Source organism: Rhinoderma darwinii, chromosome 1 (assembly GCF_050947455.1).
Source record: "Rhinoderma darwinii isolate aRhiDar2 chromosome 1, aRhiDar2.hap1, whole genome shotgun sequence".
Classification (NCBI taxonomy): Eukaryota; Metazoa; Chordata; class Amphibia; order Anura; family Rhinodermatidae; genus Rhinoderma; species Rhinoderma darwinii.
The window spans coordinates 260,501,671-260,521,167 of NC_134687.1; the positions used below are offsets into that span (position 1 = coordinate 260,501,671).

General features: G+C 44.0%; 1 protein-coding gene across 1 annotated transcript in view; it reads left to right on the forward strand.

Moving 5' to 3' along the window:
* Positions 1-19,497, forward strand: part of HDGFL2 (HDGF like 2) — a 114,253-nt gene that overhangs the window by 33,213 nt on the left and 61,543 nt on the right. Inside the window, exons 5-13 of the mRNA XM_075863724.1 lie at positions 2,034-2,111; positions 2,338-2,406; positions 3,650-3,761; positions 3,840-3,909; positions 8,754-9,102; positions 9,246-9,334; positions 9,440-9,507; positions 9,591-9,661; positions 9,855-9,956. Of these exons, the coding sequence (XP_075719839.1) occupies positions 2,034-2,111; positions 2,338-2,406; positions 3,650-3,761; positions 3,840-3,909; positions 8,754-9,102; positions 9,246-9,334; positions 9,440-9,507; positions 9,591-9,661; positions 9,855-9,956 (1,008 nt within the window). The remainder of the gene's footprint in view (positions 1-2,033; positions 2,112-2,337; positions 2,407-3,649; positions 3,762-3,839; positions 3,910-8,753; positions 9,103-9,245; positions 9,335-9,439; positions 9,508-9,590; positions 9,662-9,854; positions 9,957-19,497) is intronic.

A 19,497-nucleotide genomic window follows, 5' to 3' on the forward strand; every position in this document is an offset into this window, starting at 1 on the left:
GGATTTTGGCCTTTCTACAGCCCAGGTCTTTTGATCACCAGAGGCGACAACCTTACAAATAATCATGTTGGAATTGAAGTCCATCTTCCTGGGCCTCTTCCACTGGGTTACCAGACCTGTCTGCGGTCCAAGTACTGGGAATAGAGAATTGGGCTGCAGATGTCCTCCTTTGGGAAAAGCCAGATCTGAGGAAATGGTCTCTTAACTCAGAAATCTTCCTTTAGACTTGCCATTGGTGGGGGGCCCTTCAGACGTGGATCTCATTGCGTCTTCTCTCAACCAGGAGGTACCAGCCTATGTGGCTAGGGGACAGAATCCCTGGGCCATCGCATGCCCTGATCACTCCTTGGTTCTCTTTCCTCCCCTTCCACTCCTCCAGAGGATCAAGAGGAGGGTGTTTCTGGTGGCACTGGACTGGCCTTGCAGGGCCTGCTACGCTGATCAATACAGACTACTCCACGTAGTTTTGAGAGCACGAGGTCTCTCTGAGCCAGTAACCCATACAATGTTTAAAAGGCCAGGAAACCTCAATCTTCCAAGGTGTACCACCGTTCGTGGAAGGCTTATTTCAACTGGTGTGAATGCAATTTCCATCCCATGGTTTGTTCTTCACCTAGAGTCCTGTCCTTCCTGCAATCAAGTCTTGAGCAGGGACTTAGATTATCATCTCGTAAGGGTCAAGTCTCTACTTTGTCTATCCTTTTTTGCAATTGCTGGTCTATTCGTTCTCTGGTAAAGGAGGTAAAGACTTTTCTGCAAGGGTTTGCTCATGCTGTTCCCCCTCCTTTTTGAACATTTGTGGGAGTTTCACTGTATTTTTTTAGCTGAAAAGTTCCTTTCCTTTTGGCAGGTATGTCCGCCAGACAGGTTTCAGAATTGTCTGCTCTGTCCTGCAAATCTCTTTTTAGAATTATCCATAAGGATAAAGTGGTGTCCTGTCTCATCTCTTCTCCCAAAAGTCTCCTCTGCCTTTTTAATATCAATGAGGAGGTAGTCCTTACATTTGACACTCCTCATCCAAGGAAGCAGGCTCTTGATTTGGTAAGAAGTCAGCATTTCTCTGGCTGCAACGGAGTGGTTTCAGCACTCTGATTCTCTTTTTGTTATTCCTGAAGGGCTCGGCAAGGATTTGACTGTGTCCAAAGCCCTCCTTGCATATTTGATCCGGTCTGTAATTTCGGAAACCTCAGTCCAAGGCTAAAGGCTTTGGGTCACTGCTCTATTCACAAGGGCTATTGGTGCCTTCTGGGCGGTAGGGCACCACGCTTCAGTTGCTCAGGTTTGCAAAGCTTCTATTATGGGTTTTTGTGCACACCTTCACAAAGTTCTAACCGATCCACTCTTTTGCCGCCTCTGATGCAAGTCTAGGTTGCAAGGTGCTGCAGGCAGCTGTGCATTAGGCGTGTCGCATGGCTGTTCTCTTATTTTCCCACCCTCTAAGATTGCTTTAGGACGTCCCACGGTGCTGTGTCCCTAATAACTTTAATGAGAAAATTGGATTTTTGTACTCACAGTAAAATCCCTCTTACCTTGAATTCATTGGAGGACACGGATACTGCCCCCTTTTTGTTTTCTAGGCCTGGGACCTTATTGTCCCTTTTTGTTGGTTCGTATTTTTTTTCTCCCCGGATCGTGGGCATGGCGTGTTTTTTTTGTCTTCGCCTTCTGCACAAACTGATTTAAGCCAGTGTTTGTCGGAAAGGTTAGGCCTGCCTACTGGGAGCCAAGGCTTTCCTACCTAGTGTCCGCCTCCTAGTGTGAAGCGCTTATACCCATGGTGCTGCGCCCCCCAATGAATTCAACATGAAAGGGATTTTACGGGGAGTACAAAAATCCATTTTTTGTGGCCCAAAATTGTAAAGTGGTTTTCACATTTTCCATAAGAAGGATATGGGCAAATGCTGAGTTTACGCTTTTTTTGTTCTTTCTCACAAAGGGACAGCTCAAAGGCTTATGACTATAGACTATCTTTGGGTGTAGGCTGTGTGTGTTTTTGTTTTAATATATAAATATATACGTAACTCCCCCTACAGCCTCCTCCCCAATCATCCAGTGAAATGGATCCTGACAGTGTTTCTTCATCTGATGCAGAGAATTCTGGCAGTGACAAGGTGATACTTTTATGATGTACTATACTGTAAAATGCACATATGATTGTTGTAACAACATGCCACGTTTTCTGACCATGTGAAAACAGTAGGTTGTGGGTTGTCATATGCAGATCTTTGTTAATCTTAAATACAGGTTTTTTTGATGAAACTGGTCAATTGTGCATGTTAACTGTACACTCACACATTAATTTCTCGTTTTGTTTTCATAAACTTTTTTTTTCCCCAGGATTTCACGCTAGAGAAAAATCTACCCCGTGGCAAGCTGAAGACCACAAGCTCAAGACGAGAGTCCGAGGTCAGAGTTGGCAATTTCTGACCGCACCTTAAAGAGGCTCTGTCACCAGATTATCAAATCCCTATCTCGTATTCCATGTGTACGGCGCTGCAATGTAGATAACGGCAAAGTAATTTTTTTTTTATTTATTTATTTTTTTTTAAACGATTATTTTTGCCCAAGTTATGAGCAATTTTATATTTATGCAAATGAGCTTTTCAATGGACAACTGGGCGTGTTTTCTCGTTTTACCAACTGGGCGTGTATTGTGTTTTTACCAACTGGGCGTGTTTACTCGTTTTACCAACTGGGTGTTGTGAATAGAAGTGTATGACACTGACAAATCCGCGTCATACACTTCTCATCGTTCCTACCCAGCTTCTTTCACCACAGACACACAGCGTGACGTCACCCACAGGTCCTTCAACCTTGGCGTCGGACAGAGAAGATACATCGGCTCCAGGCGTCCGAGAGGGTAATATGCTAGTTTCTAGTTTACTATGCTCACCTGCACATGGTGATGCTGCTGCAGATTCAACTGTACCCTCTGATGCCTGGAGCCGATGTGTCTTGTCTCTTCCGACGCTAAGGTTGAAGGACCTGTGGGTGACCTCATCGTTCCCACCCAGCTTCTTTTACGGCAGACACACACAGCGTGATGTCACCCACAGGTCCTTCAACCTTGGCGTCGGAAGAGAGAAGACACATCGGCTCCAGGCGTCAGAGGGTACAGTTGAATCTGCAGCAGCAGCACCATGTGCAGGTAAGCATAGTAAACTCCCTAGAGACGAGCATATTACCCTCTCGGACGGCTGGAGCGCATGTATCTTCTCTGTCCGACGCCAAGGTTGAAGAACCTATGGGTGACGTCACGCTGTGTGTCTGCAGTGAAAGAAGCTGGGTGGGAACGATGAGAAGTGTATGACGCTGATTTGTCAGCGTCATACACTTCTATTCACAACGCCCAGTTGGTAAAACGAGTAAACATTCCCAGTTGGTAAAAACACAATACACGCCCAGTTGGTAAAACGAGAAAACACGCCCAGTTGTCCATTGAAAAGCTCATTTGCATAAATATAAAATTGCTCATAACTTGGGCAAAAATTATTGTTTTTCAAACAAAAAAAAACTTTGCTGTTATCTACATTGCAGCGCCGATCACATGCAATAGGAGATAGGGATTTTATAATCTGGTGACAGAGCCTCTTTAACCACTGTTGTTAATCTTTTCATTGGGTGTACAAATGTGTGTGTTTCTTTCCAGATAAAAACCGATTCTGATGCGAAGTCCGACTCTGAAAGTGATGTGGAGCAACACTCTATGTCCTCTTCGTCTGAGAAAGCTGTTAAGAAGGCTCGAAGGGCACCAAGGGCATGTTAGTAAACTCCTGCAAAGATAGCCACCACATTCAAGCTAAAGTGTAATTAATTCTCTTTTATCCATTGTTTTACAGCTGGTAAAGGTTCTAAACCACAAACCTGGAAGTCTAAAGCTGTGTCTTCTGAAAGTGCTAGCAGTGATAGGTAAGGGTCCTATCGTTGGCTGTGTAAATGAGCGCCGAGCAACGAGACTGCTCGTTTGCTCCTTTTCACAAGGGGCAATGTATGGGGATGAACACTCGTTACTACGATCGTTTGTCCCCATAAATTTCTATCATGTCGGCAACACATCTCCCTGTTTACGCAGGGAGATGTGTTGCCGACAACAATATATTTTTGGCTTCATAAACTATACAAATCAGCCGATAAACTACAGTTTTCAGGGCAATGTTCGAGGATGATCGTTCATAAGAACGCTCATTGGCCCGTGTAAAAGGGCCTTAACCTCTTCTCGACATTTGACTTATCCATACGCCAAAGTCGGGTAGGGGAAGTATGGAGCAGGCTCACACAGTGAGCTCGCTTCATATGATGACGGTGTCGGCTGTATGTTATAGCCGACACTACAGAGTAACTAGCGGCATCGCGCTCGAGCGAGATCCCGCTAGTTTAACTCGTTAAATGCTGCGGTCAATACTGACCGCAGCATTTAAATCGTCAGAAAAAGGGGGGCGACCCCTCCAACAGCTCATTTCACCCCCCTTAATGCAATCGCGGGGGGGCGATGGTTGCTATGGCTGCCTGGGGGCTTAATGAACGCCCCCAGGTCCGCCATCTTTGTACACCTATTAAGCCTTGCCTCTGGCAGGGCTTAATAGGTGCCTGTCAGAATCACGATATACTGCAATACATTAGTATTGCAGTATATCGTGCAAGCGATCTAACGATCGCTGGTTGAAGTCCCCTAGGGGGACTAATAAAAAAAAAAGTAAAAATTAGTTAAATAAAGTGTTGTTTTTGGTGTAAAAAAATAAATTAAAAGTTCAAAAAAACCCCCCCCTTTTCCCATTTTCCCCCTAGAGCATAGTAAAAAAAATTAATAAATACACATAATTGAGATCGCTGCGTCCGCAAAAGTCTGAACTATTACAATATATCATTATTTAAGCCGCACGGTGAACGCCGTGAAAAAAAATTTGTAAACGCCAGAATGTCTATTTTTTGGTCACCTAATCTCCCACAAAAAATGAAATAAAAAGTGATCAAACCGTCACATTTACACCAAAATGGTATTCTTAAAAACTACAGCTTATGTTGCAAAAAATAAGCCCTCAAACCACTTAATCGACGGAAAAATCAAAAAGTTGTGGCTCTCGGAATTTGGCGACGCAGAATAAATTTTCGTTTTTACATGTAAAATATAGAAAAAAACGATATATATTTGGTATCTCCGTAATCGTATTGACCCACAGAATAAAGTTAACATGTTTGTTTTAATTGCCCAGTGAATTCCGTAAAAATGGTGCGCAAAAAACCATGGAGGAATCGCTGTTTTTTTTTTCATTTTCTACCCCACAAATAATTTTTGTCCCGTTTCCTAGTACATTATACGGCATAATAAATGGTGCTACGAAAAACTACAACTCGTCCCGCAAAAATCAAGCCCTCATAGCACTAGATAGACGGAAAAATAAAGACGTTATGGCTTCTGGAATGTGGGGAGGAGAAAATGAAAATCTGAAAGTTGTTTACGACGGGAAGGGGTTAAGGGTCTTTGATTAAAGGGATTATCCCACAAATCATTTTCATACCAAAAGCTCCAGAAATACTGTTAAAAAGGGACACTTCTGTTAGAAAGAGGTATTTTTATTTATTTTTTCTGAACGCTTGTTTGCCCGATAATTGGCCCGTGTAAAAAGGCCTTAAAGAGGCTTTGTCACCAGATTATAAATGCTCTATCTCCTACATAATCTGATTGGCACTGTAATGTAGATAACGGCAGTGGTTTTTATTTTGAAAAACTATCATTTCTGAGCAAGTTATGAGCTAGTTTAGATTTATGCTAATGAGTTTCTCAATGGACAACTGGGCGTTGTACAGAGGAGTGTATGACGCTGACCAATCAGTGACTAATCAGTGTCCTACACGTCTCATTGTTCCAGCCCAGCTTCTTTCACTGCACAATCGCACTGTGCTGTGGATCATGCTGGGCTGGAACAATGAGAAATGTATGACGCTTATTGGTCACTGATTGGTCAGCGTCATACACTCCTCTGTACAACACCCAGTTGTCCATTGAGAAACTCATTAGCAAAAATCTAAACTAGCTCATAACTTGCTCAGAAATGATCGTTTTTCAAAATAAAAACCACTGCTGTTATCTACATTACAGTGCCAATCAGATTATGTAGGAGATAGTCAAGTTATAATCTGGTGACAGAGCCTCTTTAAGATATGCGTACTGTACAATATAGTCGGATGTAGGCAAAAATATTTCTATTATGTTATTTTGCCTTGGTTTGTTCCCTTAACGCACCTTGACGGAAGTGCACGTCAAGGTGCAGGGGGAGAAGTATGGAGCGCACTTCTGCACTGAGCGCGCTACATACGCTGCGGGTGTCCGCTGTGTATTACGGCTGACACCCGGCACTAAGTGCCAGGAACAGCGATCGCGCTGTTCCTGGCAGTTTAACCCCTCAAATTCTGCGGTCAATCGCGACGCAGCATCTGAGGCGTTATAGAGAGGGGGCGGCCCCGACATCATTGGCACCCTCCCACAGCGCCATCGTGGGGTGCCGATGGTTGTCATGGCAGCCCAGGGGCCTAATTAAGGCCCCCGGGACTGCCTTCACTCTGCCTGTGGCAGGGTTTAACAGGAGCCGGTAAAAATGGCAATATACTTCAATATAATAGTATTGCAGTGTATTGTACCAGCGATCCAACGATTGCTGGTTCAAGTCACCTCTGGGGACTAATAGATAATGTTAAAAAAATGTTTTACGTTTTTAGTAGTGAAATCTATTGACGGAAAAATAAAAAAAAGTTATGGCTCATAGAAAGCGAAGAGTGAAAAAAAAATAATGGCTTGGACTGTAAGGGGTTGATATGGAGCTTAAGGAGCTTTAACTTTTTCGGACCTCATGAACACATGACCAACAATCTAATGAAATACGAATTGCTCTCCGATTACTAATTTCACTAGTTAGGAAAATAAGTAATCATTTTACAGCTTATTCGATCGGACAAATAAAATTAAAACCTTTCTACCACTTCTTTAACGTGCACCGTAAAATGAATGCTCATTAAAAGGAGACCTCTACATGCCTGGAGTGTTAATCCAACAGGCGTTAAGAACACGTTCTCCCAACTCCACAAATCCTCATGCCAATGTTCAGGTGTCCTAAAAGCTACCTCAGTTGTATGGAGACCTCTTGGGTGGTGCAGCAGCTATCCTCCAAAAACCCAAGTCCTAACAAACCTTTTTCCTGTGAGGAAAAATTTACTGTAACTTTTATCTTACAGGCTCTGTCACCACAATATAAGTGGCCCATATTGTACATGATGTGATCGGCGCTATAATTTAGATGACAGCAGTGTGTTTTATTTAGAAAAACGATCATTTTTGACGGAGTTATGACCTATATTAGCTTTATGCTAATGAGTTTCTTAATGAACACCTGGGCGTGTTTTTACTTTTTGGCCAAGTGGGCGTTGTACAGAGGAGTGTATGACGCTGACCAATCAGCTATATCACTATGTGCAGCCACATAAACACACTATAACGTTACTGCAGTGTCCTGACGGTGCATATACATTACCTCCAGCCAGGACGTGATGTGTATTCAGAATCCTGACACTTCGCTAATACAATCCCGACACTGCAGCATAGAAAGTGTAATCTTGCGAGATTACGCTGTAAACTGTAATTTCAAACAAGATTACGCTTACTGTGCTGTAGTCCCTTGTTTTACATAGACCACTGTTACATAGGTTGAAAAAAAAGACACCAGTCCATCAAGGTCAACATTTCTCAATCCATTACACATCTTTCATTACTAGATTGGTTATAACCCTCAATGTCGTTCCATCAGTATACAAACATCTAGCCTTTTTATTAAATGCGGATATATTATTTGCCATTACTACCTCCTTGGAGTAGGGCTTTCCTTGATTTGACTACTCTAACTGTAAAGAACCATTTCGTATATTGATGTCTGAAATGTCTTTCTTCCACACGCAATGAATCTTTTGTAGAGTCCTTGGAAAGAACAGATTATGTGCAAGTTCTTTGTATTGACCATACATATATTTATACATGTTAATAAGATAATACATGTTAATAAGATCACCTCTAAGGCATCTTTTTTCCATGCTTAACAAGCCCAATTTTTCTAGCCTTTCAATGTAAGCGACACCTCCCATCCCATTTAATAATCTAGTCGCTTGTCTTTGAACCCCCTCCAGTTCTCCTATATTCTTTCTACAATGTGGAGCCCGAAACTGAATTCTATGTTCAAGATGTGGTATTATAAGGGATTTATAGAGGGGTAATATTAAATTTTGAATCACCGGGTTTATCTTTCTTTTTATACACCCTAAAGTCCTATTTGCTTTTGCATTTGCTTCTTGTTAGGGTGAGTTCACACAGAATTTTTTGCAGGGGGAAAATCTGCCTCAAAATTCCGTTTGGAATTTTGAGGCAGATTTTCCTCTGCCTGCACGCCGATTTTCGCTGTGTTTTTTGCGGCCATTGAGCGCTGCGGGCATAAAATGCAGTGAAATACGCTTTCTCTCCCTCCCATTGATGTCAATGGGAGGTCAGAGGCGTAAACGCCCAAAGATAGGGCATGTCCCTTTCTCCCACGAGCCAGGTTTTCCGCTCGCAGGAAAAAAACTACCCCGCCTCCCTTTGAAATCAATGGGAGGCATTTTTGGATGTTTTTTGGCGCGTTTTGCGCCATGATTCCCGTGTCAAAAAACGCCATGTGAACTCCCCCTACTGCTTCTTAACTTATTTGTCTATTTTTTTATTTATTTATTTTTGCTAGTGACAGCTCACCAGATCGGATCAGCGAGTGGAAGAAAAAAGATGAGGAGAGACAGAGGGCATTGGAAGAACGTCGACGGAAGGAGCAGGAAGATCAATTGCGTCGGTTAAGAGAGGAGGAAAAAGAGGAGGACGCCAGAAAAAAGTTGGAAAAGTCTGAAAAAGAGAAAGCAGATAGTGACCACAAAAGCAGCAGTAGTGATGACGAACAGCTTTCTAAACCCGTGAAGAGGCTACATTCCCATTACGATTCTGAAAAAGAAGAGCCAAGCAAGAAAACAAACACCTCATCTCGAAATGCTAAGAAAGAGAGGCGACAAACAATGTCCGATTCTGACCGTGAGAAAAAGGTTAAAATTTTGTTTTATTGGATATTATAGTTTGGCATTAGTTGTATGATGAAAACATTTTACATCATCGTTTTTGGGGTCTTGTCTAAATGTGTGTTATTTTAGTGCTTGCTATGGGAAGTCATATGTCTTTCTTTTAAAAGGTCAAAACCATAAAAAAGCCAAAAGCATCAGCTGCTGGGAGAAAGACCAATCGGAAAGAGAGACGTGGTGACAGACAAGTTGGAAGAAGGTTAGAGGAAATTCTGAAGAAAAACCTAGTTTTATATCTTAGTACGAAGTTGTGTGACTGGTTTTGTTCTCACCCCCACACCCCCCGCCTCCTTAATCTTTTTAGACCATCAAAGAGAGAAAAAACTGCAAAGAAGCATGAGGTTATAAGTGACCGAAAAGTTGAGCAGAAAGGTGAGGATGGTTGAGTTTCGCAATAAACCATGTAGGGCTGTTCGCCAGTTATATGTTAATCTGGGATCTTGTGCTCTCTGCAGAGCCCAGTGTTGAGGAGGAACTCCAGAAGTTGCACAGCGAGATCAAATTTGCCCTGAAGGTGGACAGTCCTGTGAGTTACAGGGAGCTCATAATAATCTCCCAAAAATATTGTCTAAAACTTTTAGGCAATGAAATATGTTTGACTTTTGCAATTGGTATTATGCCTGTTGATTGTAACAATGCTAAACGAAGAATTTACAATAGATGACTATATTTTATAACCACCATTAACACCTTCTTGCTTTGTTCTTCTTACGGCATAGGATGTACAGAAATGTTTAGATGCTCTTGAAAAGCTAGGGAGTCTTCAAGTGACTTCTTGCATGCTACAGAAGAACACTGATCTGGTGGCTACACTTAAAAAGGTAAGAAGCTGTGGTAGTGTTTTCCATATCGATTGGAAGCCCCAAAAAAATTAGGTGTCTATAAATATTTTGTGTGTGTGTGTGTATATGTATATATTTGAAACACTGCATTTTTTTTTAAAATAACGAACTGTTAGTGACACATCCATAATTTTTGTTTTTTAATCATGCCATGTATTCTACTTTTTAGTCTGGTCTCTTGATTTTCCTCTGTGTGCAGTGTTTTCATGACAGAGGATTACTTAAAGAGAACCTTTCGACTGCCCATACACGTGCAGCATGTAATGCGCAAGGCTGCACAAACACTGTCTCACTTAAAAGTATTTTACTATCGTCCTCCGTTATTTACAGACCGGTGCCGTTATATTTGGCGCCCGATATGTAAATAAGCCCCTGAACTGTAAATGGGGCATTTCTATCTAACTACATGGCAAGAGGGCGTGATCTCTTCGCTCTGACATTGTCCAATCAGCCACGGACAGTGTCAGGGCGGCTTGCGTTGTGTTTCCTCCCGCGAGAACACACACAGACAGAGAGCGTGCTCTCTGCAGAACCACCAGCCTGTGAGATCACGCCCCCTTACCATGCAGTGAGATCACTGACCGTTAAGGGGCTTATTTACATGTCGGGCGCCAAATATAACAGCACCGATATTTAAATAACGGAGGAAGTTAGAAAAATAATTTCAAGTGAGACAGTGTTTGTGAAGCCCCGCCTATTACATGCTGCACATGTATGGGCAGGTGAAAGGTTCTCTTTAAAGGGGTTGTCTGGTTTCAGCAAATGTTTTTTGTTTTTTTTTGTAGAATTTGAACAATTTTCTAATATACGTTCTGTATTTCCTCACAATTTTTAAGATTTTTTCAGTGAGTAAAAGTCAGTCCATGGTAATGTGATGGACACACAGCTCGTTACAGTTTGACTATCAGAGCGGTGTCTTCTGACTACTCAAGCACCTGGGTGTCACATGACCATGGACAGAATTTTATCCAACGGAAGTAAACTATGAATGTTGCTACTGAATGACCACTGGCAAAAATCTTAAACTGTGGAATTCATACAAAAAGTATATTTGAAAATTGCATAACATTTAATTATTCAAAAAATAGCATTTAATTTGCTAAAACCAGACAACACCTTTAACACTACCTGGTCAACCAGAAGTTTCGACCCGGTAGGAGTGAGGGGTGGTGACTCAATTCGGACAGAAGAGCGAGTAAGTAAAACAGTGGTCAGTGGGGACTGCTTTTATGTGTTTGTTTTTTGGTGCATTTTACCCTTAACACAGCCATTCCTTTCTGACTGGCCTGTACTAACAGCTTCCTGGCTGTGATTCTTAATGCTATTAGATCACAGGATGTAACCAATATGCTGTGTAATCCTCTTCTAAGATGCAGAGAGCCAGCACAGGACTACAGAAACATTTGGACTAGGTTCACAAAACCTCCATGCAGTCACCGTTTGCCTGGGGAAAGCTTGAATTTTATACAGAAAAAGGCTGTTGCTGGAGTATACCAGAGCATTATTGCTTGTCAGTGTAAATCTGAAAGGCAATCTATTAGGATGTGCCTCCGGCGCGTCCTAATAGCCATATGTCCAGGGCAGACCTGGGGGCTTTTATCAAGCCCCCGGCTGCCATGACACCCCATTGGAGACCCGCGATTGCATTTGTGGGCCGCCGATGGGTGACAGAGGGAGCTCAATCCCTCTGTAAACAAGTTAAATGCCGCGGTCGCTATTGACGGTGGCATTTAACAGGTTAAACGGCCGCGATCGAAGTAATCTTCGATCGCGGGTGTTGGAGCAGGAGCCCAGCTGTCATCAGACAGCAGAGCCCCGGCTCCAGCTTAGACTTGGCTAACATGAAAAGGTGTCAGCCTAGCCTAAGGCCCCTTAGTGACCAACGTGAAAAGGCTTATTGGTCGTCACTAAGGGGTTAATGCCCAACTGGGCGTGTTTTTACTTTTGGCCAAGTGGGTGTTGTGGATAGAAGTGTGTGACGTTGACCAATCGGCGTCATACAATTCTCTCCATTCATTTACTCTGCACATAGTGATCCTGCGTTGTTCATTGTGTGCAGTCACATACACCCACATTAACGTTGCTGAAGTGTCTTGACAGTAAATAGACATCGCGTCCAATTAGGACACGATGTCTATTCACAATCCCGACACTTCGGTAACGTTTGTGTGGGATTTACAGCACAGCAAGCATAATCTTGCTGTAAGCTGTCATTTACAGCGAATGGACATCCTAGTTGGACGCGATGTCTATTTACTGTCAAGACACTTCAGCAACGTTCATGTGGGTGTATGTGACTGCACATAGTGAACAACGCAGGATCGCTATGTGCAGAGTAAATGAATGGAGAGAAGTGTATGACGCCGATTGGTCAGCGTCATACACTTCTCTCCACAACGCCCACTTGGTCAAAAGTAAAAACACGCCCAGTTGGGCATTAAGAAATTCATTAGCATAAAGCTAAAATAGGTCATAACTTGGTGAAAATAGTTCGTTTTTCTAAATAAAAAAACACTGCTGTAATCTACATTACAGCGTCGATCACATTATGTACAAGATAGGCCACTTATAATGTGGTGACAGAGCCTCTAAGTTAGTCCAAGCGTCTCTGTAGTTCTTTTCTGGCTCTCTGCATACAGCTTGACACAGAACCATGGACATTATTTTAAAATTCCGAACAACTCCCACTGATAAGAGGATTCCCTGAGGGGCGTGGCTTGGATGTGGAGCTGGCCGGTTTTGCCTGGGCTCCCATCGCTGAAATATTATCCCCAGCAATCTTCCTGTATACAGGGTCTCAGCACTCATCCAGGAGGTGAACCCTAACCAGCGGAGGCTTGTGCACCTTTCTAGGCTCATATTGGGGTCCTTGCTCCTCTATGGCAGTTACAACCTACTGACTGTTCTGAAGCCACGGGCTCGAGTGGCGGCCGGTAGTCGGAGGAGCCACGCAACGGCGGCTGTCGCATCTCTCCTCTGGTTTTCTCCTGGCTCTACGGGGAGAGCTCCCCCTGCACAGTGACTGTCTCCTGGGGTGATTACCCCTTTTCCAGCCTGTGTTCTGATGCCCAGAGTTTTTGGGCCTGGTCTGGGGCTGCATCCGTGGCCTGGATTGATTGCAGTGCTACTTCTGGCCATACCGGAACCATACAGCTCCTCCACAGCACTAAAACTACCGGCCCAGGATTGTGGGGTCGGTGTGTTTGGTGAGTCCTTCTTGCCTGCCTCAGGGAGGGTCCCGTCGGCCATTACACGGCAGCGCACGCTGGTTGTGGCCGCAATTTTGGATCCATCCAGACATCCTTCTCCTCTAAGGCACCCTCCCCTGTGCATACAAGCTCTGCAGAGGGACTCTCCAACCCTGCAGGCCCCCACCTACAACAGGTGATCCAGAAGCTCCCTGCTGTCTTATGCCTAGGGGCTCACTGGGACAGTGCTGCTGAACCCCTGTTATACTGATTTTGATGGTCTGATACATCCTGTGGCCTTACCTACATGTACTTCTCCTCTTGTGCTGTTGGCTTGACCGTTGCTCTGTTGCCAATATACCGTGCCAACCCTGTTTGTGGGTCACCTGCAAATGCACTGTTTTTTGCCGACTCATCCAACGGGTCCCCCTGCCTGATGAAGACCCATTTGGGTCCCTACACCGTATTCACTCTCTTGTAATGTAACACTCTAACGTTGTCTGGGTGCTGAATCCCCTCCCTGGGGTCTAACTACGCATCGGCGCTCCATACACCTGTACTCACAGCTACTTGACTCCCAGCCATGGCACCTCCAAAATTAAATCAGCCTGGACCAGTTTCGCATAGCGGACTCCTTGGCGTCTACGCCGCCTTCCTCACAAATCGCTGACAATACCCTGGTGGATTCGGACCAGCCGGTCCCTACTCTGTTGTACTCTAATCCTGACACATTGAAGGTACTGGCGGCCGTTCCACCCTCACCACGTGTATTGAGGAGATTAAGGTTGATATTTCTCTTCTAAGCCAGGATGCACAGCACACCAGAGAAAGGGTGACGGAGGTGGAAAATGGTCAGTACTTGAACAGGGCCTCACCAGACTACATCAGCACCTGGACGATCAGGAGAACAGACTGGGGTGCTGTAACCTTTTCTTTATAGGCTTACCAGAGGGTTCAGAAGGCTCCTCTCTTGAATCCTTCTTGGAAAATCTGCTCTCTTTTGGAAGGGAGAAATTCTCCGTTATGTTTGCAGAGGAGAGGACCCATCATATTCTGTCCAAACCTCCACCTCCAGGAGCTCCGCCACACACGTTTATTGCTAAACTCCTCAACTACCGGGACAGCGACACTATCTTTTAACCCCTTCAGGACACAGCCTGTTTTGGCTCTCGTGGACACGGATGATTTTTTCAAATATGACATGTCACTTTGTGGTAACTCTGGAATGCTTTTACCTATCCAAGCGATTCTGAGATTGTTTTCTCGTGACATATTGTACTTTGTTAGTGAAAAAAATCGCTGGCTATTGAATCCCTTTTGGCTGAAAATTCCCCCCCCCCCCCATCTGACTATTTCCAGACAAAGTGGCATCAGGTTTTTTTTCTTGACCATGAAGGCAGCGCTTCTCCTTTTAGTTGTGTGGGACTCCTTCAAGGCATATGCACATGGGGCACTTTCTGTAGCAATTAATGATTTGAAGAGAGGTTTGGCACATAACGAAATCCAGCTTGCTAATGATGCTTTGGCGGCTGAACTTCAGTATATCAATGGTTTGACCGGGGATCATCGGCTTTGCAAGGTCCGTTTTGTACCACACCTCTTTTAAATAGTAATGCTCAGAAGAAAGCCTTCTTTTCCAAGCAATTATATTATGAACATGGTGAAAAATGTGGTCAACTTTTAGCCTGTAGAGCCAAGGGTGATGTGTAACCCACTGTGATACCACAGCTTGAGGTCTCAGATGGTGCCCAGTCCTCTGATCCACAGGTAGTTCTATCTGCCTTTCGCTCATATTATGAAACATTATATTCCTCACACATTTCTGCCTCCTCCACAAAAATCGCTGAATATCTAGAGCAGATAACCGCCCCCCCCCCCCCCTCACTATCTCCTACTCACAGGGGCTATTTAGATGGCCCCATTACTGTACAGGAGATTCTGGAGTCCATGGCATCTTTCCATATGTCTAAATCACCCAGTAGTGATGGTTTGCCTATTGAATTTTACAGAGCCAATGCTGTTTTTTTTTTGGGGATGTTTACCAGGCTGCATTGGACTCTGGAGAACTACCCTGTTCAATGCGGTAAGCGACGATAGTCGTACTGCCTAAGCCTGGCAAACACCCTATATTATGCATTTTTTACCGCCCCATCTCACTCCTCCAGACTGACTATAAAATCATGGCAAAACTTTTGGCTAGACTACTTAATACTGTCCCTGATACATCCCGATCAGACGGGCTTTATGCCTGGCAAAGCCACAGCCATTAATCTTCGCCGACTGTTCACTAATTTGCAGTCCACTCATGAGGATGTCAGTGCCCGGGTCATAGTTTCCTTGAATGCACCTAAGGCCTTTGGAATTTCTTATTTTTTTATTTTTTTTATTTTTTAACACTAGCAAGATTTGGATTCGGACCAGAGTTTATAAAATGGGTTCAGTTCTAATACTCTGCCCCATCCTCACGGGTGGCAGTAAATGCCTGGACTTCGGACCCTTTCCCTTTTGTATAGAGGTACCCGACGAGGTTGCCCTCTTTCCCCTCTATTTGTACTGGCAGTTGAACTTCTCGCTGAAATACTCCAAGAACTCCGTATTATAGGTTTTAACCTCCCCCTCTACATGAAAAGGTCAGCATGTATGCTGATGATACCCTGTTATATCTCGCTGACTCGGGGCTGTCCCTGTATATAGTCCTTTCTATAATGACACGTTTTGGTTCAATGTCTGGTTTATCCATTAATAGGTCCCATATTTTACCATTAGATATATCAGCCCCTGTTGCCTCGGTGATCTCTACCCCACTCCTCTGGTGAACCTCCTATTATGTATCTTGGTATACAGATTTCCAGATCCGTTTTTGGTTTCGATGCATTAAATATCACCCCTTTGATTTTCCTTTTTACGTTCCAAGATTGCCAGATGGAACCAATTGCTCCTATCTACAGCTGCAAGAGTAGTTTAGTTAAAATGGCCCTAATGCCTAAAATCCTGTATATTCTCCAGCATTCTCCCATATACCTCCCGACTCGTTCTACTACATCGTATTGAAAGTATACTCCCCGCTTTTGTATGGAATAATGGTAGGTCTCGGGTGGCTAGCTGGCGTTTCTATCCCCAAGGGATGAGGGAGGTGTATCTTTCCCCAGTATTAAATTGTACCATATAGCTGGTTAGTTGTCTGACCTGGCGAGATGGGGAGCGGCCGAGCGTGTGCGTTCGGACCCAAATTATTTCCCTATTTAGTACACATTATGCTCACTCTTTGCATATTTTGTTTTGTGGCCGACTGCATACTGGTGGACACACAGGTGACCACCCGGTCATTAACCAGGCCTTACTGGTGTGGGATGTGTCCCAGAACATTTTCTACCCCACTGGCATCACTAGGCACACAACTATGTCACTTTAAAGTTCCCCCAGAATTATTACAGCTCTCCTTTGAGATCTCCTGGCACATGAATGGTATTTGGTATTTCTCCCATATGTATTCTGACTCTGGTATTAAGACCTTCCCAGAGTTGCAGGAGGAATTTGATCTCCCCTCCTCACAAATGTACTCCTATTTGAGAGTCAAACATGCACTTGAGACTCAGCTGGGCCCCGGAGAATTAACGTACCAAAGCGTCCCACTTCCTAACTTTCTACTTTCTCCCCCTATTAAACACCTGATTTATTATCTTTATGGCTTATTATCCGGGAAGTTTAGAGAATCTATGCTTGTCCTGCTGAAATTAAAATGGAAAGGTGATGTAGGTCCACTGACTGAGGATGAGTGGGATAGAGCCCTCTCCTCCCCTAAATCTGTATCATCCAATTATAATGAGCGACTCACGCAAGTTTACATACTGCATAGGGTGTATTATACCACCTCTAGATTACATAGTTTTCGCCCTGACTACCCTGACGAATGCCCTAAATGTGGATTAACATTGGGTTCCTTTTATCATTTGGTGTCGTCCTGCCCTAAGGTAGCCGGGTTCTGGGATCAGGTTGTCAAATTTCTTAACGATGAGATGGGGTCTCCTGACCCGCTGTGCCCTAAGTCCTGTCTATTTACTCCTGACCCGGCAGAATGCGACTCCCGTCATATCCATAAATTTATTGTGTAGGCATTATATTATGCCAAAAAGCTATTAGCCAAAACTTGGTTGTCCTGTCGTGCCCCTGCATTTGTAGAATGGCTGTCTCTCTGGTTGGTAGTATGTTACCCCACAAAAACTGGCTTTTCCAAGATAGAAACTGTCCTCTCAAATTCACCAAAATTTTAGATAGATGACTGCAGTCTCCTGCTACTGTCTGCTCACCCCCGAGCCCATAATCTGTTTACTGCCACGCATGTGGCTCCTACTTGGCCCATATCCAGTTGGCCCCTCTCGCATTCCACGTATACTGTATTCATTATGCATTTTAGACCTCTACTTTCAATACGGTATTAAATAGGTCCTGATCTTCTGCTGATTGTTACCTGACCTGTTTGTTCTACGCTTTTATGCATCTCTATATGTGGAAACTGTTTTGAGTTTTTAGTTAATTCTTTATTATGCTTTAGACAGTGATCTGCACTACACGCTGTTTCATAAACATTCAAGAAGTGTATACTTTTCAGATACCTTTGCTCGATTTATAATATTTTGTATGCCATTTCTTTTCTCAGTTTTTTCATTGTCCTTCTTGACTGCACTTGTGATTCCTTTGACGCATCGCTACATTGAATTGCTGATTTCTTTTGTACATCTCAATACTCTGTATTTACTTCTGATGTTTTACTATAAACTTTATTTGTGAATTAAAAAAACAGAGGATTCCCTTGTGGATTGACTGCACTTTTTTTTAAAAAAAATTTAGGCGACTATTTGTAAACTAAAACCAGAAGTGAAACCGACACAGAGAAATAGTGTAATGGAAAAATTAGCATCTCCTGTTTTGGACCCATACCTGGCTTTAGATTACGAACGCCTCATCCATCCGTTTTTCCCGGCCGTTTTGCATCCGTTCTGGGCCGTGTTGCCGTTTTTAACGGCCGATTTTGACCCGTTTTGCATCCATTTTTTTCCCTGTCCGTTTTAAAATCCGATGAATTTCGTTTAAATTTGTAGATCATGCCACCCAGCCCCCCTTAGGTGATGCCACCCTGCCCCCTGTAGGTTGCACCCATTCCCCACCCCCCCACATTCCAGGAGAAGTCACTGACTTCAATGTCCATATATGGACAGTGTAGTCACTCACTTCTCCTGGAGAGGAATTCCCTGCCACAGGTCGGGAATTCCGCTTCAGAAGTGAGTGACGTCACTTTGTCCATATATGGACAGTGTAGTGACTCCCTTCTCCTGTAGTGGAATCCCCGGCCGGGGATTGGGGATTCCGACTCCTACAGGGAGCAAAAAAAGACCCTCCTCCTCCTCACATGCACTCTGCACTGTGAGGAGGAGGAGAGAGAGAGCGAGAGAGCGCGAGCGACTGAATACATGGCCATCATTCGGGACACATTCCGGTGATGGCCGTGTATTACCCGGCCCCATAGACTTCTATGGCGGTCCGGTAAATGGCCAAAAATAGAGCATGTCCCATTTTTTGACGGCCAGGTTTCCCGGGCCGTCAAAAAATCTCGTGTGAATAGCCCCATTAGTGGTCTATTGTTCCTAATGCAGACTTGTGACACCCGATTTTGAACGGCCGTCACCCGGCCGGGAAACCCTGTCGTGTGAATAAGGGCTTATACTGAAGCAAAATAATTGCGATTAACTTGCCTTTTCTGCTACCATTTTCGTAAAATCGCGGCACAGCTATAGGCATTTGACAGGTTTACACAAGGAATCCGTTCTTACAGCAGTGTGCGTAGAGAGTGTATTGGGGATTTTCTGCAGCAAAATCTGCGTGTGTCTTGTGTGGATTTTGTTGCGGATTTCACCCCTTCTACATTAAAAGGGAAAAATCCACTGTGAACATTCATAACAGCATGAGCATGCTGCGGATTTGAAACTGTAGCATCCTCTGATATCGGTGCGGAAAATGTTCTGCATCATGTGGGTGAGATTTCATCCACATGGCTAGTACTGTATCCGCTGCGGATTTTCCCGTGCACCAGTCCATCCCGTTTGCAGAGGGGGCCTTAAGGTCCTCCTTACATGGGCCGTTTTAACGAGCGCCGAGCAACGAGACGGCTCGTTGCTCATTTGCTCCTTTCACAATGAGCTAGTATGGGGACAAGCACTTGTTACTCCGATCACTCATCCTCATACATTTTTATCATGTCAGCAGCACGTCTGCTTGTTTACACAAGGAGATGTGCTGTCGACAACGATCATAGTTTCTGCATTTAAAACGATGCA